The sequence below is a fragment of the Pelophylax lessonae genome (assembly GCF_965119305.1).
Source record: "Pelophylax lessonae genome assembly, chromosome: 2".
Taxonomy (NCBI): Eukaryota; Metazoa; Chordata; class Amphibia; order Anura; family Ranidae; genus Pelophylax; species Pelophylax lessonae.
The window spans coordinates 333,471,321-333,490,474 of record NC_138769.1 but is presented as its reverse complement, the minus strand read 5'-3'; the positions used below and the strand labels follow the sequence as shown (position 1 = coordinate 333,490,474).

The 19,154-nt window shown below is 45.3% G+C and overlaps 1 protein-coding gene across 2 annotated transcripts in view; it reads right to left on the bottom strand.

Annotated features, from left to right (window-relative positions):
* Positions 1-19,154, bottom strand: part of ZMYM4 (zinc finger MYM-type containing 4) — a 209,673-nt gene that overhangs the window by 94,103 nt on the left and 96,416 nt on the right. For both annotated transcript variants that reach the window (XM_082244488.1, XM_082244487.1), the window contains exons 7-13: positions 18,438-18,612; positions 18,138-18,350; positions 13,911-14,061; positions 12,843-12,958; positions 12,326-12,634; positions 10,736-10,886; positions 5,891-6,063 (exon numbers count right to left, since the gene is read on the bottom strand). In XM_082244488.1, coding sequence (XP_082100614.1) covers positions 5,891-6,063; positions 10,736-10,886; positions 12,326-12,634; positions 12,843-12,958; positions 13,911-14,061; positions 18,138-18,350; positions 18,438-18,612 — 1,288 coding nt within the window. The remainder of the gene's footprint in view (positions 1-5,890; positions 6,064-10,735; positions 10,887-12,325; positions 12,635-12,842; positions 12,959-13,910; positions 14,062-18,137; positions 18,351-18,437; positions 18,613-19,154) is intronic.

The window sequence follows — 19,154 nt, the reverse complement described above, 5'->3', positions numbered from 1 at the left end:
ATGACCGCGCTGCGCGCTCCCGATCGCGCATGCGCGGTCATCTGGTGGGCGCCTTCATTGTGATCGGCTGTGTCATTGGAACACAGCCGATCACGTGGGAAACAGCCACGCCCATTGGCTATTTCCCCCCTGCCGGTGACGGGGGGTGTCCCGGGGACACCCCGACACCGGCAGTGCAGGGCGGCGCGCACGCGATCGCGCGCCTGCCCTGCTTAAAGTGCCGCCGTCATATGACGGCGGCCCAGGATAATGGTCGCTCCGCTCCGCCGTCATATGACGGCGGGCGGCAAGCGGTTAAAGAGGTTGTAAATCCGTAACATTTCTTTTTTTTTTTTTTGCAACCTGAAAGGGAAACACATAATGAGCTAGTACACATACTAGCTCATTATGAAATACTTACCTTAGAACGAGCCCCCGCCGTGCCGCCCGCTTACCTGTATGACGGGCGACATGTCCAGTCGCCCGTCTTCCGGGATCGCGGCATCCGGCCATCTGATTGGCCGGAGCCACGGTGACGTCACTCCCGCGCGCGAGAGCCGACGGTCACAGCACGGGACTCTGAAGGAACGGCACCAGCGGCCGTTCCTTTAGAGCGCATGCGCCAGTGACGTCAACGGCTGCATGTAAGGTAAATATCTCCTAAACGGTACATGTTTATGAGATATTTACAGTACCTATAGGTAAGCCTTATCATAGGCTTACCTATAGGTACAAGTTACAGAGGAGGGTTTACTTCCTCTTTAAGACAATTCCTGATCTTCAATTGTGGGCTAGATATGGGGTGAAGACACTTCGTGATGTTATACCAGGGGATACCTTGCTGTCCTTCCATGACCTCTCACACAGGTTTGGTTTACCTCCCTGGATGCATTTTGGATAATGTCAAATGTGACATGAAGCTGGATCACAGTTCTCTGGCTCTCTCAAGTTAGCTTCAGACCCAATTGAAGATCTTCTAGCACAGGAACAACTCTCTAAACCTCTCTCTATATCTAGCTCTGTTGAGTATAGACTTCCCTAAGATAAATAGACTATGAACGATGGAGTGCAGCTATTCCTAATTTGGATAGGGAAACGTGGGAGGAATGCTTTGAGGCTAACTCAAAATTAGTCATTTTCTCCAGGGACAAATTGATTCAAACTAAATTTTTACATAGGGCATAATACCCACACCTCATAAACTGCATCAAATATACCCAAACAGATCTTTAGACTATACTCGATGTCACTCCTCTACTGGCACTTTCTTCCATATGTTTTGGTCCTATCCTAGGGTGGCCCAGTTCTGAACAGAGGTTTTTGGCCTCATTAACATCCGCCTACAACTGCCCCTCCCAATGTCTCTGGAGTTGGCATTATTGAGAATTCATGATGATTAACAAAGGAAGAGATACAATCTAGAAGATAGAGTTTAGTATAAGCTCTAACGAGCAGGGCCCTCTAATTCCTCCTGTATTGAATTGTATTGCAAGTGTATGGTCTTCCCTCATATTGTAAAGCGCTGCTATATAAATCCTGTATCCTAATAATATTATGCCAAGAAAAATTCTTAGGTGGACCTCCGCCCTCCCCCTCTTCCTTAGCCTCTTGGGAGGCTACCATAAATGCAGCTCTACCTATGTATAAATTGACCTATATCAGTAGAAATTGCCCCAAGTAGTATGACTTGATCTGGCAGCCGTAGTTACCGGAGCAATGGTTCTTGAGGTTATAGTATTTTTATTTACATGTTTGTTTTTACGAACCTTTGCCATCGAGATGCCTCTCCTCGATAATAGACAATCGACAATAGGCGGGGTAGTTGCCTGTTCTCTTTGACATGTGCTATTTGCGCTATATCACATGCGGTAGAATTTACTTTTGTACCTGCTATTATTGTACCATATATATGTATACACACACACATACATACAGGCTCAAAATTTCAAGTCATGAGCTACTAGCCAGGCCTTAAGAGTTACTCGCCACTTGTTGCCCCACCCAAACCCCACCCTGCTCTGCCCCTAAACACGCCCTCTACATTGCAGAGCGCCCACAGCATGACCCCTTAAATTGCAGAGCGCCCACAGCATGTCCCCTTTCATTGCAGAGCGATCACAGCATGTCCCCTTTCATTGCAGAGCGCCCACAGCATGTCCCCTTTCATTGCAGAGTGCCCACAGCATGTCCTCTTTCATTGCAAAGCGATCACAGCATGTCCCCTTTCATTGCAGAGCGCCCACAGCATGTCCCCTTTCATTGCAGAGCGATCACAGCATGTCCCCTTAAATTGCAGAGCGCGCACAGCATGTCCCCTTAAATTGCAGAGCGATCACAGCATGTCCCCTTAAATTGCAGAGCGATCACAGCACGTCCCCTTAAATTGCAGAGCGATCACAGCATGTCCCCTTAAATTGCAGAGCGATCACAGCATGTCCCCTTTCATTGCAGAGCGCCCACAGCATGTCCCCTTTCATTGCAGAGCGATCACAGCATGTCCCCTTAAATTGCAGAGCGCGCACAGCATGTCCCCTTAAATTGCAGAGCGATCACAGCATGTCCCCTTAAATTGCAGAGCGATCACAGCACGTCCCCTTAAATTGCAGAGCGATCACAGCATGTCCCCTTAAATTGCAGAGCGATCACAGCATGTCCCCTTAAATTGCAGAGCGATCACAGCATGTCCCCTTTCATTGCAGAGCGATCACAGCATGTCCCCTTTCATTGCAGAGCGATCACAGCATGTCCCCTTTCATTGCAGAGCACTCACAGCATGTCCCCTTAAATTGCAGAGCGCCCACAACATGTCCCCTTACATTGCAGAGCGATCACAGCATGTCCACTTTCATTGCAGAGCGATCGCAGCATGTCCCCTTAAATTGCAGAGTGCTCACAGCATGTCCCCTTAAATTGCAGAGTGCTCACAGCATGACCCCTTAAATTGCAGAGCGCCCACAGCATGTCCCCTTTCATTGCAGAGCGATCACAGCATGTCCCCTTTCATTGCAGAGCGATCACAGCATGTCCCCTTTCATTGCAGAGCGATCACAGCATGTCCCCTTTCATTGCAGAGTGCCCACAGCATGTCCCCTTTCATTGCAGAGCGATCACAGCATGTCCCCTTTCATTGCAGAGCGATCACAGCATGTCCCCTTTCATTGCAGAGCGCCCACAGCATGTCCCCTTTCATTGCAGAGCGCCCACAGCATGTCCCCTTTCATTGCAGAGCGATCACAGCATGTCCCCTTTCATTGCAGAGCGCCCACAGCATGTCCCCTTTCATTGCAGAGCGCCCACAGCATGTCCCCTTTCATTGCAGAGCGCCCACAGCATGTCCCCTTTCATTGCAGAGCGATCACAGCATGTCCCCTTTCATTGCAGAGCGATCACAGCATGTCCCCTTTCATTGCAGAGCGATCACAGCATGTCCCCTTTCATTGCAGAGCACTCACAGCATGTCCCCTTAAATTGCAGAGCGCCCACAGCATGTCCCCTTACATTGCAGAGCGATCACAGCATGTCCACTTACATTGCAGAGCGATCGCAGCATGTCCCCTTAAATTGCAGAGTGCTCACAGCATGTCCCCTTAAATTGCAGAGTGCTCACAGCATGTCCCCTTAAATTGCAGAGTGCTCACAGCATGTCCCCTTAAATTGCAGAGCGCCCACAGCATGACCCCTTAAATTGCAGAGCGCCCACAGCATGTCCCCTTTCATTGCAGAGTGATCACAGCATGTCCCCTTTCATTGCAGAGCGATCACAGCATGTCCCCTTTCATTGCAGAGCGATCACAGCATGTCCCCTTTCATTGCAGAGCGATCACAGCATGTCCCCTTTCATTGCAGAGCGATCACAGCATGTCCCCTTTCATTGCAGAGCACTCACAGCATGTCCCCTTAAATTGCAGAGCGCCCACAGCATGTCCCCTTACATTGCAGAGCGATCGCAGCATGTCCACTTACATTGCAGAGCGATCGCAGCATGTCCCCTTAAATTGCAGAGTGCTCACAGCATGTCCCCTTAAATTGCAGAGCGCCCACAGCATGACCCCTTAAATTGCAGAGCGCCCACAGCATGTCCCCTTTCATTGCAGAGCGATCACAGCATGTCCCCTTTCATTGCAGAGCGATCACAGCATGCCCTTTCATTGCAGAGCGCCCACAGCATGTCCCCTTTCATTGCAGAGCGATCACAGCATGTCCCCTTTCATTGCAGAGCGATCACAGCATGTCCCCTTTCATTGCAGAGTGCCCACAGCATGTCCCCTTAATTGCAGAGCGATCATCACAGCATGTCTCCTTAATTGCAGAGCGATCATCACACTGTGCACTTACCTGCAGTGGGCGGCTTCTCATCAATCCTGTGCGTCCTCCGTGTCTCCCGAGTCCTCCTCCTCGGCCAGTTACAATCGTTCGCCTTTTGGCCAATCAGGAAACACCTGCCTCCTGATTGGCCAGTAGGAGGATCAGGAGGAGGATCCCTGTGACAATAGCGAATACTCATTCGCTATTGTCACACAATGGGTGGGCTCAGGACGCAGTGCTCTGCTCCCCGAGCCCATCCTTTTCTAAAAAAGAAAGTGAAAGCAATCGCCGGCTGCTGTTAATGGCGGCGGCAGCAGGCACAGCTCGCCATCCTCAAAATTCCACTCGCAAAATGCTAGTAGGAGAGTGGAATTTTTGAGGGCTGTGTGTATATATATATATATATTCATTCAATAAAAAGCAATCCTTGTTAACAAAAATAAAATAAAAAAATAAATAAAAAGTAGAGCTCCTAGAGAATAAATGGGTGGGTGTTAAAATTGTTTGTAAAATGGTATTTATTTGCACTGCAATTTTCAAACGCTATTTTTTTAGTGCACATAAACACAATACAATACCCAATTGGTAAAATTTAAATGATGTTAAACTGAGTAAATAGATACCAACCATGTCAAGTTTTAAAACTGCGCACACCTGTACAACAGCGACAAACAACGTACATTTTACTATCCATAGGCGACGTTTTAAAAGCCTTTACAGGTTACAACTTTTGATTTACACAGGTGGTTTGGTGCTATAATTACTGCCCATGCTGTGAGGTTCACAGTGATACTTCACATGTGGGACGATTGCCTTTGTGTGCGTGCAGGACAGATGCACGCGTTTGCCTTTACACTGTTTTATAATCACGTTTATTGTTATCATAGGGTATAAAAAATATCCCCTGTGATAGCAACAGGCAGTAACAGCTACTCTTTATGTAGAGACCTGGGGTCTGTTAGACCCCAGATCCCTCCTCTGCCCTTAAAAGCATTCTATTTCACCAAGATCATTGTGATTAGATGCTTTTCATTTTTAAAAAGGCGGTATTTACATCCAGGAAAACCGGAAGTGATGTATGCGCATCAGTCCCTGTTTTCTATACCATAGAGGCGACCAGAGCCATTCTGTTCACGGTTTGCTTTTATGATTAGCCAAAGGAAGCGCGGCTTGTCAATCGGGACTCCCGGTGGGATAAGAGAGCCCGAGAAGGCAGCAGAAGAGGGGTATTGGGAGGGAAGTCTCACCCAGCTGCTTGTCGCCGCTAGGATTGCTTTTACAAGAGAGCAGACCGTCAGATCTAAAAAAACAGTACCAGGAAGATGCCTGGGGCTACAGGCATCATCCCAGTATAAGCACCTGAAGTCCAGCAACTTACAGGTACGTCGCTGGTTGTCAAGTGGTTAAAGGGTCCCTTAACTAAAAAGCGGTTGAGAAACACTGGATTGCACTATTGTAAACGAACTACTAAATTGCCAGATTTCTGTACTTGATGAACTCCTGGCTAGCTAAAATCAGGTATGATCATGAATAATTTAGAAACCATGCTGGCATTAAAGCAGCCTCAGTCTGCCTATTTATCCTAAATTGACTTATGACTCCTCACCTGATAAAACAGCACTGTAAATTTTGACATGCATTCTTCGCCACAGAACTCTTCCAACTTTCCTCCAAAATGATTCCGCACCAACTTTGGAGAAGTTTGGCAGCAGTAACTGCACATCTTACAGTAACTTCCCCACTTTTTAGAAAGGTCATGTTTGTACAGTAGCTTGCAACCTATAAAAATACAGCAAATAGGGTTATAACTCACAAATCCAACAATTTACTTAAGATACTATTACACATGTATAAAACTATATAGGAACTCCAGTACAGTAATTTAATCAAAAGTTAGAAAGATACAGGAAGTACCGTATATACTCGAGTATAAGCCGAGTTTTTCAGCACATATATACTCGAGTCAAAAAAAAAAAAAAAAAAGAAAAAAGGTCCCAGCCAGCCCACCCGACGTACTCCGAGGCCCCTTAGATTTAAAAAATGGCGCCGCCCGGCGCCAACATGTCACCGCGCATTCGCCGCCACCGCTTGGGAAAGACCGTACACGTTCGGCTATTCCTGGGAATAGCCGAATGTATACGAGCTTTCCCGAGTGGCGGTGCATGCGCAATGACGTGTTGGCGCCGGGCGGCACCATTTTTAAATCTAAGAGGCCTTAGGAACAGGTGAGACTCCTCCACAGCCGCACTACCTGCCGTTATGTGGGGCTGCGGGCATACTACAAGAGATGCAGTGCTGTGGGCATGGTAAACCTGTACCATGCCCACAGCACTGCATCTCCTGTAGTATGCCCGCAGCACTGCATTCTCCTGTACCATGCCCACAGCCCTGCATTCTCCTGTACCATGCCCACAGCCCTGAATTCTCCTGTACCATGCCCACAGCCCTGCATTCTCCTGTACCATGCCCACAGCCCTGCATTCTCCTGTACCATGCCCACAGCCCTGAATTCTCCTGTACCATGCCCGCAGTCCTGCATTCTCCTGTACCATGCCCGCAGCCCTGCATTCTCCTGTACCATGCCTGCATCTCCTGTACCATGCCTGCATCTCCTGTACCATGCCTGCATCTCCTGTACCATGCCTGCATCTCCTGTACCATGCTTGCATCTCCTGTACCATGCCTGCATCTCCTGTACCATGCCTGCAGCCCTGCATCTCCTGTACCATGCCTGCAGCCCTGCATCTCCTGTACCATGCCCACAGCCACTGTTTTGGGTGTCATGGTGGTCCAGTAACTGCTGCATTTCCCAACCTAGGCTTATACTCGAGTCAATCATTTCTCCCATTTTTTTGTGGTAAAATTAGGGGCCTTAGCTTATACTCGAGTATATACGGTATTTAGGTGGGTTAACTGTTTGCTGCCCAGGCAAATTTTGCCATTTCTCACATACATGTTAAATCAGCTTTTGCAAGAACTTACTTAGAATCCCCAAACAATGGGATTTTTGACTTCCCGTAAAATCCATTTCTCTGATGTTCATTGACGGACACCGCTCCTGCTATATATATATGGGCGGCACAGTGGTGTAGTGGTTAGCACTTTCACCTAGCAGCAAGAGAGTCGCTGGTTCGAATCCCAACCACGACACCTGCCTGGAGTTTGCATGTTCTCCCTGTGCCTGCGTGGGTTTCCTCCAGGTACTCCGGTTTCCTCCCACACTCCAAAGACATGCTGGTAGGTTAATTGGATCCTGTATAAAATTGGCCCTACTAATGTATGTATGTATGTATGAATGTGAGTCAGGGACCTTAGATTGTACGCTCCTTGAGGAATATGTAAAGCGCTGAGTAAATTGACAGCGCTATACAAGTACCTGAAATAATATTATATATATATATATATATATATATATATATATATATATATATATATAAAAAAACATTGGGTTATACCACCCCCTACAGGAGTAGGACACTAGGCAGAAAAGAATTCTGGCTACACCCATGGGGTATACTCCCTCTCTGCTATAGCCATTCAGTTTTATTACAGTGTCAGGAGAATTATAACGCCACAGAGGAGTGGGTGCTGTGTCCGTCAATGAACCTAAGAGAAATGGATTTTACGGTAAGACAAAAATCCCATTTTCTTTCGTTCATTGACTGACACAACTCATTGGGACGTTCCAAAGCAGTGTTAAACATGAGGGGTGGGAACAGCAAAAAAATTCCCAAGTCTAAACAGTAGCCAACCAGGCAACAGGAGCTCAACCAAACAACTGGAGCCCACCTGAAAAAAACAATACAGAAGAAAGTACCCCCCTCTGAGACCGTCAATGATTTCATCCAGGGTAGCTCCAAACAGGCGATCACCTTGAAAAGGAAGATCAGTCAAGATCTTTTATGAAGTCTGATCCACGGACCAACATTTGAGCCAATAAAAACGTTGAAGGACCACTGCCAAAACAGAGAGGTGAGCCATCAGGGGAGTCGCATCCAAGAGGTATCAGAGATAAACTGCAGCCCTTGGACCAGCTGGACGCCAGCTCGGCAAAGGCAGGGGGGAGAGCTGTTCCTCCTCCAGGTCACGGTGTAAGAGCTTAGCCCACCCAGACAGAGTTTACAACAGTAGGGCAATAGTGAATACCAGCCTCATTGCCGAACCAGTGTACACATAGTGCAGGCCACAGCCTCCTCCTTCCGGTCAGCTTGAACCCTAAAGGCTGTTGACTCAACCAAATTCATGGTTGCCTTGTTTATTTCTGGAAACTGGAGGGTCCGACCACCGGTGGGACACAGGCCATTTAAGGAGGGAGTTCTTATAGGGGTATTGCCTAACAAAGCGCTTAGGGACCCCACAGGGACGCTTTGGTCGTCCCCACTCTTTAGCGACAATTTGGTTATATTTAACAGAAAAGGAAACCCCTTTGCCACTTTGGCAGGCTTGTGAGTGCCAAAGGGCCTACGCCTCTGTCGCAGCTTCAGCTGAGTCCTCTATCTTCAGGGTCTCACGCACAGATATAAATCAGTGCATCCACCAGCGCCTTTTCGTGCACGGTCACAGATGTGGAGGAATCATCCTCACCATCAGAGGATTCCAGGCGCGTGGTTGCTAGCCCCTCACCCGCAAGTCACCTCCCCCTGGGACTCAAGGACCGCCGTCAATGCATGGATAGATAGATGGTTGGGACTCAGAGGGCCCCGCAGCCTCAGAGAGATGATCAAGTGGGGAAACGTGATCCAAAGACTCCATGAGTCACCGGGGGACCCCACAAAAAGTGTAGAACACTGCTAAGGGACAACCCCCACTGTGCTGGTTGCCAGCCACAAAGCACCAAGCGATCCCCAGCAGAGAAGGAGAGTACTCCACCAGACTCCCCACCCACAGAAACAGGCACCTGCAGCCACCAGGAGAATCTGCACTACACGTGTGGCAATCAAGAAGTAAAATGATCCAGGAGTCAGCACCAGGGGATGAGGACTCCCACCACCGCCACAGGTCACCACTGTTATGGCTGCCGCTATTTCCAATGGCAAACCACAAGAAAATGGCCGCCAGACTACACAAACATGGCCGCTGTGTATAGAAACACAGGCTACAACAAAATAGCGGCACCACAAGGCTTACGGGGACCCAGGAGGGAGACCAAGCCTTAAAGGACAGATCCAAGCAGGAGGGGGGGGGGGCCTGGTAGGAGCCCCCTTCAGGTACAGCCCCCTCTGCAAAATCGATTGTCTGGTAGCAAGCAGCACACAAACACCCCCTCCCCCCGGTCCTCATCACCAGTTAGCACCCTGCCTCCATCCCAGGAAAGTAGTCAGACCACCCAGTTAGCCCCATGGTTGGGGGGGTCAAGATGAGGGACTTGACAAGGGGGGGGGTGGCTTGTGGGAAGGAAGGGAACCTGAGGGTCCGACTGTCCCAAGGAGAGTCCCACCTCCACCCCAAAACTCTCCAGGGGGAGAGTGGGGACAGCTACTCACCATAACAGGAACCAGGTGGGCACCACTCCAGATAGAACCCCTTTCCATTGAAATGGGGGGCTGTCGACCAGGAGGAACGCTGTGACTCTGGCCGAGACCCGGTCGTATGCAACCTTGCAAGGCGCTGAACTTGCCTATGGGGCTATGTCGCGGCCAACCTAGCGCGGAGCTGAGGTCTGCGGGCGCTCGCTGGCACCGGCTCTAGACTGTCCAGCCCATCGCCCAAGTCTGGATGTTGATTGAAAAAAAAATTTCTATCTAAAGATTTTTTTGCCAGGGCCAAAGATCCCAGCAAGGAAATAGGTCCTTACTCCTGACTAGGCAGAAAAAAAAAAAAAAAACTGAGTGGCTATAGCAGAGAAAGGGAGTATACTCCCTGGGACTGCCCATGGGAGCAGCCAGAATTATTTTCTGCCTAGTGTCCTACTCCTGTGGGGGGCAATATTATTATTATTATACAGGATTTATATAGCGCCAACAGCTTGCGCTGCGTTTTACAATATGAGGGAAGACAAAACAGTTACAAGACAATTCAATACAGGAGGACTTAGAAGGCCCTGCTCATAAGAGCTTACAATCTAGAAGACCCAATTGTTATTAATATCAGGAGCTGTGTCCGTCAATGAACTAAAGAAATTCTATATTTTCTGAAAGTAGAGGCCCTGGAAAATACAATGGTGGTTGCAGCAATTTTGTCACATGATATTTGCGCAGACATTTAACACACACAAATTTTCGACAATAAATACACTTATAGGTGCATCCTGTAAAAGTGATCAGGCGGCTGTAGAACTAGTTGATCACTTTTACATGAAAGCCAGTTGCTGGCTGAAAATTTTGATACCAGCATCAAGCTGCAGCCATGATGCTAAAATAATCGCGTTAACTGAAGGTCGTTTTATATACAGCCTAAGGATTAAAAATGGTTAATAAACATTTTTGAACAAGTATAAATAAAAATAGCAAACCTTCACTGCAGAAAACCTTTTCAACTCCTGAGAAGCGCACCAATTCCTTAATAGTCTTCTCTATTTTGCAGTATTCACACATTGCCGTAATCATGTTAATTTTTTTGTATTCATCACAGCAGGCTTTACCGCAAAACTGATACATTTTACCCTAAGATGAAAGAGATATATCAAAATCCGTGCACTTTTTATACAAAATAAATGTATTTGTTTAGTGTGGAACCACCAACTGAAAGGCCTCCTTCACATGGCCGTTTGGCCACATACACTGGGTTCCATCATCAAGAATCAGCAGATTCTTGCAGTTGGAATGACAGGTGCATGGGAATAACAGCAGTCGTTCAGAGTCTGGTCGCTCAGCCCATAGAGAGAGTGTTGACATTCTGGCAAAGGCCATCGCTGTTCAACATTTAGAGACACACCAAGTGGTTACTTGTAGTGAGCGACGGATGCAAATTATCCAGGCTCAAATATCTTTTCCTAACCACAGGTAACTGCTTGGTGTGTGACTACATGTGAACAGCGATGGCCGCCATCAGCCTGCCAATATTTTGCACAGGCTGGGTGGCTGCTGCTATTCGCCGGCACTTGTCATTCCAGCCATAGTATTTTGTGTAGGAGGCTAAATGGCCGAGTGAAGGAGGTCTAACACTACTACATGCTTTGGACACTTCATCAAATACAACCAGTAAACTTCAAACAGGATTTTCATTTTCAATAGGAAAGTGAGCACACACTTTGCAGTTTTGCAAAAACACACAGACACTTGTCCTCCTTCCATGCAATAGCAGGAACCGGTGCAGTCAAATTATGACGAAGACGGGATTCGCAATACAGCAAATACGAATCAACATGATGAATATCAACAAAATACCTGAAAATCTAGGCAAGTAAACATGCCTAGAATATGGTCCTTTGTCTAAAACGTATGTATTAGTTTCACAGAGGAACTCAAATCTTTTTCCGTTTCAGATCAATCAGGACTACTTCGCGTTCACATCTAGGTGCCCTGGATCGCAGGTGGAATCGCCGCAAATTGTGGGACGCACTTGCAATCCCATTTACTTCCAATGGCACCCTGATGACCACGCCGTGATTTTTGCCATGATTGTTGCCCGACGAAAGGTGGTAAAATCCTACAAACCGAACCGCGGGATGCCTGTCGCTCAAAACAGGCATACCGCGATTCTGTTTGCGTGATTGTACCGCAGCTCATCGGGCAACAATTGCGGCAAAATCGTTTTGCGATTAGGGTGCCATTGGAAATATTGGGGAATCGCAAGTGCGTCCTGCGATTTGGGATCGTGGGCAGAATCACGCCTGCAATTCGGGACGCCTAGATGTGAACAGAGCCCTATTTACTGGTTTATGGTACAGTGAGCAAGATGCTCATTTCCCCCACAGATACAAACTGTACAAGTGACAAACGGTAATATAATTTAAGAGCAAGCCAAAACTTTCAGAATAGTCTGTAATCAAGAGGTTTTCAATTTTGGAATCTATCTCTCTCTAGCTATATATCCATCTCTCTTTTTAAGTGACAATCACTATTATCTGTACATATCCAACGTATAAAACTAGGTTTTATACCTTATAGTCCAAGAGTTCTGGCTTGGTGGCAAACAGCCGACTGCAATGCTGACACCTCAACTTCGCTGAAAGACGAGAAAGGTTGTTCTGCTGTTGTGTCTGTGACTGTGCAGCCAACCTCTGAAGTCCCGCAGCAGCAGAATTGCTGTTGCTAACTGTTGAAGTAGAGGTGGTTGATGTGGCAGACACCACAGATTGTGTACTGTTTCCAGCTTGTGTCGCTGTAGTTGCATTGGCGTTCATGATCACTTGGCCTTGGGTAAGAGGGACCACTGAAGAATTAACCCCAGGGGACTTGCTGAATAGGTTCTGTTGGATGGAGTAAGACAAAGTAAAAATCATGTTCAAGACACAAACAATATAGCCATGTTTTATTTACACCATTATAGGACATCAGGAAACCCAAGTATGCAATTTTCAACACCACATAGTGAAGTGTAAATTAAAAAAAAAAATAATCATCTCTTTACTAAATACTTGTGTAAAGGCAGTTAAATTTAGTTAAGACAAGACTCACTTGAAATGAAACTACACAGTTATAACTGCAGAAATTTCGAATGCTCCCATCAGACATTGCCAAATGATACTGTGGTATGGCCATAGTTTTGCAGCTATTACACTGAATCTGTACACCTGTGAAAAACATGCAAATATAAAATGTTCAGTATAAACCGATTATCTATGTACAAATGCATTGCTGGTGTTTGTATGTACTGTATGTGTGCATATAAAATACATTTTACAATGTGAAAGTAAAAACATTTAATGCTTCATATGCAGTCATCCTGCATAACCAGGTACAATAGTAGGATAGGGAAGATGTTAGCCGTCTCAGTGGTAAGTGGGTACCGCTGAGACAGCTTTGTTCTAAGGTAGGTATTTCATAATAAGCTAGTATAGGATGTATACTAGCTCATTTTGCCTTTGTCTTAGAGTTTTTTTTTCCCCCCACCCAGGTTTACAACCTCTAACTAAAGTTCCAATTTAAGTACATTGCAAATGCAGATACACTTGGTACAAAATATTTTTAACACCTGTCTGAAGCTTCCGCACAATACACAACTCTAAGTCTGGTTTCACACAGGCGTTCTCCGGAATGTGCATCCACTTGCTCAGCAGATCTCACAGCTGAGCAGGCGGATGACAGGTCCATTGTTCTCCATGGGGCTGTCAGATGGAAAAAGACTGCCTGTCCAATTCCATCCGACTGTCATTCAATCCAAACTTTTTGGCGGAGAAAATTGGATTGTGTATTGTCAGAAGAGCTATGGATGGTCCGATAAGGTCTGCCTGAAAAACAGACAGGCGGGCCTATCAGACAGCCAATGTGAAACCAGCCTATAGCCAACATCCTTAAGGATCTTCTTGTGTTCACAGCCTGACCTGACACGCTTACACCTACAATACTACTTGAGCTCCGGTTTGACTGATGGCACATTACAGGACACCAGCATGTTAGAAAAGACGTCAGAGGCTGGATCGCTGCAAATATTTAACAGTTTGTAAGATGAGTAACTGAGCTTTAGGTCTCAGCACCTGAGAAATTACAATCAGTTTTAGAGTAACAAAAATTAGCTCCCAATACCTGATGAAGTCACGCTTTGGACCCTGTAGGCAGACAAACAGTTAACAGAACAGTACAGCTCAGTGCGACCCATGCTGTTGGTGTTCTCAATCATTTCTGCTGAGGAGCGTAAGGTTTTGCACAGGGCACATGGAGTGATTTTAGCAGATTTCTGTAAAAAAAAAAAAAAAGTGAATTAAAACACTAATTTCCAATTGAAATGTAAAGTTGTTAGCTACATGGGCTATCAAACTGAACTATGGACTCAAACAAGGATGCAAATGTATTATTTTAACCTCTTCATGGCGCATACATTTGTGCTCATAAGTTTACATACCCTGTCAGAATTTGATTTCTTGGCCATTTTTGAGTATGAATGAAAGCACAAAAACTTCTTTTCACTCATGGTTAGTGTTTGGCTGAAGCCAATTATTATCAAACAACTGCGTTTACTCTAATGCCCAGTACACACGATCCGAAAATCGGACGACGCTCCGTCCGTTTTTGTTTGGTTGCTAGGAACTCTCAATTATATTCGCAAATGGGAGAGGTTACTTACGATACAAATTTTCTCGGACGATGATTCAAAAGCTTCCGGAATGCGTAACCACGTTGTAGCGTGTGAGGGGAAAATGAGGTCTACTGCTCACCATTTTTTTCGGACGAACAACATACTGATAATACGATTATCGTACGATTTGTTATAATACGATCAAAATTTTTATGCTTGCACAACCGGATAATATCGGGTGAACTGTCGTGATCGCCTCTCGTAAGCTGTGTACCAACGATCAGATTATCGCCCGATCCTTTATTTTTAGTCCGATTTTCGGATCGTGTGTATGGGCCATAAATCATGACAACAGAAACTACCCAAATGACCCTGATCAAAACTTTACATACCCTGAAGATTTTTGCCTGATAACATACACAGAAGTTGACACAAAGGGGTTTAAATGGCTATTAAAAGGTAACCATCCTCACCTGTTATCTGTTTGAATGCAGAGATAATTACAAGCAGAGACTCTTAAAGGGCCAGGAGGCAGCAGCAGGAAGGGGTTAACTTTGTGTTTTTAATGTGCATAGGTATAAACTCACACAAACCTGACAATGGTTTCCCAAAGCATTAGGGGTTAGAGGCAAAATGGCAAATAAAGCTTACGGAGCCAGCAGATAAGATAGGAGTCACAGCTATGACTAAGGCTTTGTGTATACTAGCAGCTCCTAAACTTGAGTTTTGGAGCTTTTTGTGTCAATGCACACATAGGCTTTTAGCAAAGTTTAGGTGCGGCTGCGGTTAGGGGAGGTTCAATCTCCCTCTCCTGTGCACGGAAGAATTGCATTCAGGATAGGAACGTTTTGACCACTAACCGCAGGAAGCACGGCAAAAACGTGGCGAGATTTTCCCATGGTAAATGATGGCTAAGTGTACATGAAGTCTAATTGAAGAGCAGTAATTAAAGCGGAGTTCCAGCCATTTCACTCACCTGTCCAACGGTCCAGCGATGCGGCCGCCCGAAGCCTCGATCCTCTCCCTTGGCATCACTGCTGTAGGCACCCGGCTGTGACAGTTTGCGGCTTCACAGCCGGGTACCCACTGCGCATGCGCGAGTCGCGCTGCGCGTCTTGATTGGCCGGCAATCTTCTGGGACCTCTGACATGTCCCAGAAGATTGCAGGGAGGGAGGGGGAGAGGAGAACTTCCGTTCAGGGCGCCGCGGCGCTCCGAGCTGAAGTGGGAGCGGGTACCTGTCAAAACTAGGTACCCGCTCTTCCCCCCCCCCCCCCAAAAAATGACATGCCAAATGTGGCATGTCAGGGGGTTAGAATACCTAAAGCGGAAGTTCCATTTTTGGGTGGAAATCCGCTTTAAGTGTTTTTTCAGTACAGTTAAAAGTTGACATGGCTGAACATGTAAAAAAGGACACCATCTGCTGACTAGGTAAAATACTGCATATTTACAGTGCCTTGCGAAAGTATTCGGCCCCCTTGAACTTTTCAACCTTTTGCCACATTTCAGGCTTCAAACAAAGATATAAAACTGTAATTTTTTGTGAAGAATCAACAAGTGGGACACAATCATGAAGTGGAACAAAATTTATTGGATATTTCAAACTTTAACAAATAAAAAAACTGAAAAATTGGGCGTGCAAAATTATTCAGCCCCCTTAAGTTAATACTTTGTAGCGCCACCTTTTGCTGCGATTACAGCTGTAAGTCGCTTGGGGTATGTCTCCATCAGTTTTTCACATCTAGAGACTGAAATTTTTGCCCATTCCTCCTTGCAAAACAGCTCGAGCTCAGTGAGGTTGGATGGAGAGCGTTTGTGAACAGCAGTTTTCAGTTCTTTCCACGGATTCTCAATTGGATTCAGGTCTGGACTTTGACTTGGCCATTCTAACACCTAGATATGTTTATTTGTGAACCATTCCATTGTAGATTTTGCTTTATGTTTTGGATCATTGTCTTGTTGGAAGATATCTCCGTCCCAGTCTCAGGTCTTTTGCAGACTCCATCAGATTTTCTTCCAGAATGGTCCTGTATTTGGCTCCATCCATCTTCCTATCAATTTTAACCATCTTCCCTGTCCCTGCTGAAGAAAAGCAGGCCCAAACCATGATGCTGCCACCACCATGTTTGACAGTGGGGATGGTGTGTTCAGGGTGATGAGCTGTGTTGCTTTTATGCCAAACATAACGTTTTGCATTGTTGCCAAAAAGTTTGATTTTGGTTTCATCTGACCAGAGCACCTTCTTCCACATGTTTGGTGTGTCTCCCAGGTGGCTTGTGGCAAACTTTAAACGACACTTCTTATGGATATCTTTAAGAAATGGCTTTCTTCTTGCCACTCTTCCATAAAGGCCAGATTTGTGCAGTATAGGACTGATTGTTGTCCTATGGACAGAGTCTCCCACCTCAGCTGTAGATCTTTGCAGTTCATCCAGAGTGATCATGGGCCTCTTGGCTGCATCTCTGATCAGTCTTCTCCTTGTACGAGCTGAAAGTTTAGAGGGACGGCCAGGTCTTCGTAGATTTGCAGTGGTCTGATACTCCTTCCATTTCAATATTATCGCTTGCACAGTGCTCCTTGGGATGTTTAAAGCTTGGGAAATTTTTGTATCCAAATCCGGCTTTGAACTTCTCCACAACAGTATCTCGGACCTGCCTGGTGTGTTCCTTGTTCTTCATGATGCTCTCTGCGCTTTAAACGGACCTCTGAGACTATCACAGTGCAGGTGCATTTATACGGAGACTTGATTACACACAGGTGGATTCTATTTATCATCATTAGTCATTTAGGTCAACATTGGATCATTCAGAGATCCTCACTGAACTTCTGGAGAAAGTTTGCTGCACTGAAAGTAAAGGGGCTGAATAATTTTGCACGTCCAATTTCTCAGTTTTTTATTTAACAAAGTTTGAAATATCCAATAAATTTCGTGCCACTTCATGATTGTGTTCCACTTGTTGATTCTTCACAAAAAATTACAGTTTTATATCTTTATGTTTGAAGCCTGAAATGTGGCAAAAGGTCGCAAAGCTCAAGGGGGCCGAATACTTTCACAAGGCACTGTATATGCAATCAAACCCTAGTCAAAGATAAAAATAAGTAGAAATCCACTATATATATATATATATATATATATATATATATATATATATATATATATATATATATATAGATCTGAAGTTCTATGGTCTGATTTTCAAGTAAGCTGTACATTATGATTAGATGTAGCTACCCTATGAGGGGGAATGTTTTCCAGAGAACCATTTTTCAACATGGCACCATGTTTACAATGTTAGTATGCCTATTATCATTCATCACCCTCAGTTATTCATACTCAAAGCAAAAAAAAATGCTAAAATACCATACATTTCCTTTCACATTTGGTAATAATGGCAGGACAAAAAGATGGTAAAGGGTAAAATCTCCCCAATGGGGGCACAGATAGCACAGAGTGCTCTAATCCCTCTCCACTATTAGTTTGCACCAGAAGCAGCAAAGATTTTCAATACACTAATTTGATCAAGCTTTCAAAATTATAGCAAATTACTGGTTGCACACCTTTTCCCACAGTGATCAGACTCCATGAGTTATTAAAAGCAGCAAATATGGCCATACAATCTAAAATTAGCTCCAGATTTACCTTACAGTTTTGATAATTGGCAATTAATTTGACAGATGTAATGACCCCTCAGCCTAAAACGAAACCTACTTTGTGTCAAAAACAACAATCAATCATACCTGTTTGAAAGCAGTAACGCAAGTTGAACTGCAGAATTTCTTGCACTGACCATCAATGTTCAGCAAATGGCACTGGCCAGAACCGCTGTAACAGTATCCTCCACAGTTCTCACAACAGTTCATTGTAAGATTATTGGCAGAGCGAAATTTAGAAAAGCAAGCATCACTGCAGAGCTTATGCACCACATTTTGGTAATTTACCTCATGCCTAATCTAGAAAAAAAAAAAAGGGGGAACAAAGTTATAAAACACAAATTAGGGAATATGACAAATAAATATTAACCATGTAGAGCCACTTACAACCGCATTTTTTAGACAAACACTGCATTTTGTGGAAATGCTATTGGTATGGATGGTGACAGAAGCTTTCCTTTTGATCTCAAAAGTAGAGAGGCAGGATTGGCTGCAAAAGTCCTTACTGCCACCAGGCTCATCAAACTGAGCTGTGATGACATCCTTGGGGTTAGCAATAACTCTATAAAAGAAAAAAAAAAGTACTCTGTAAATAGCATAGAATAATAAAAACAAAGCCAAGTATACACTAGTACAGGGGGTCTCCAAACTTTTTTAAAGAAAGGGCCAGTTTACTGTCTTTCAGACTTTAAGGGGCTGGAACTGTGGCCAGCGGGAGTGGAAATTTGCCTGGCATCAGTGGGAGTAAACATCGCCACATTTGGTATTAAGATGAAGAATAGTGCCCCATTGTTGGTATCATTGGGAGGAATAGTGCCCCATTGTGTGTCAGTGGGAACAATAGGGCCCCGTTAATGTTAGTTAACAGAATAGGGGCTCTTATCGGTGTGAGTAATAGTGCCACAAGGGCCAGATAAAGGCAAGCAAAGGGCCACATCCGGCCCTGGGCAGCAGTTTGGAGACCACTGCACTGGTACATACATTATAAATAGAAACTCCAAATATTACCACCCAAATATCTCCATTATCAGTGCTAATAATTTGTAGAACTTTTCTACATTCAGGGCTAGTTCACACTGTCTAAGCTGTATGTCTTACTGTAAA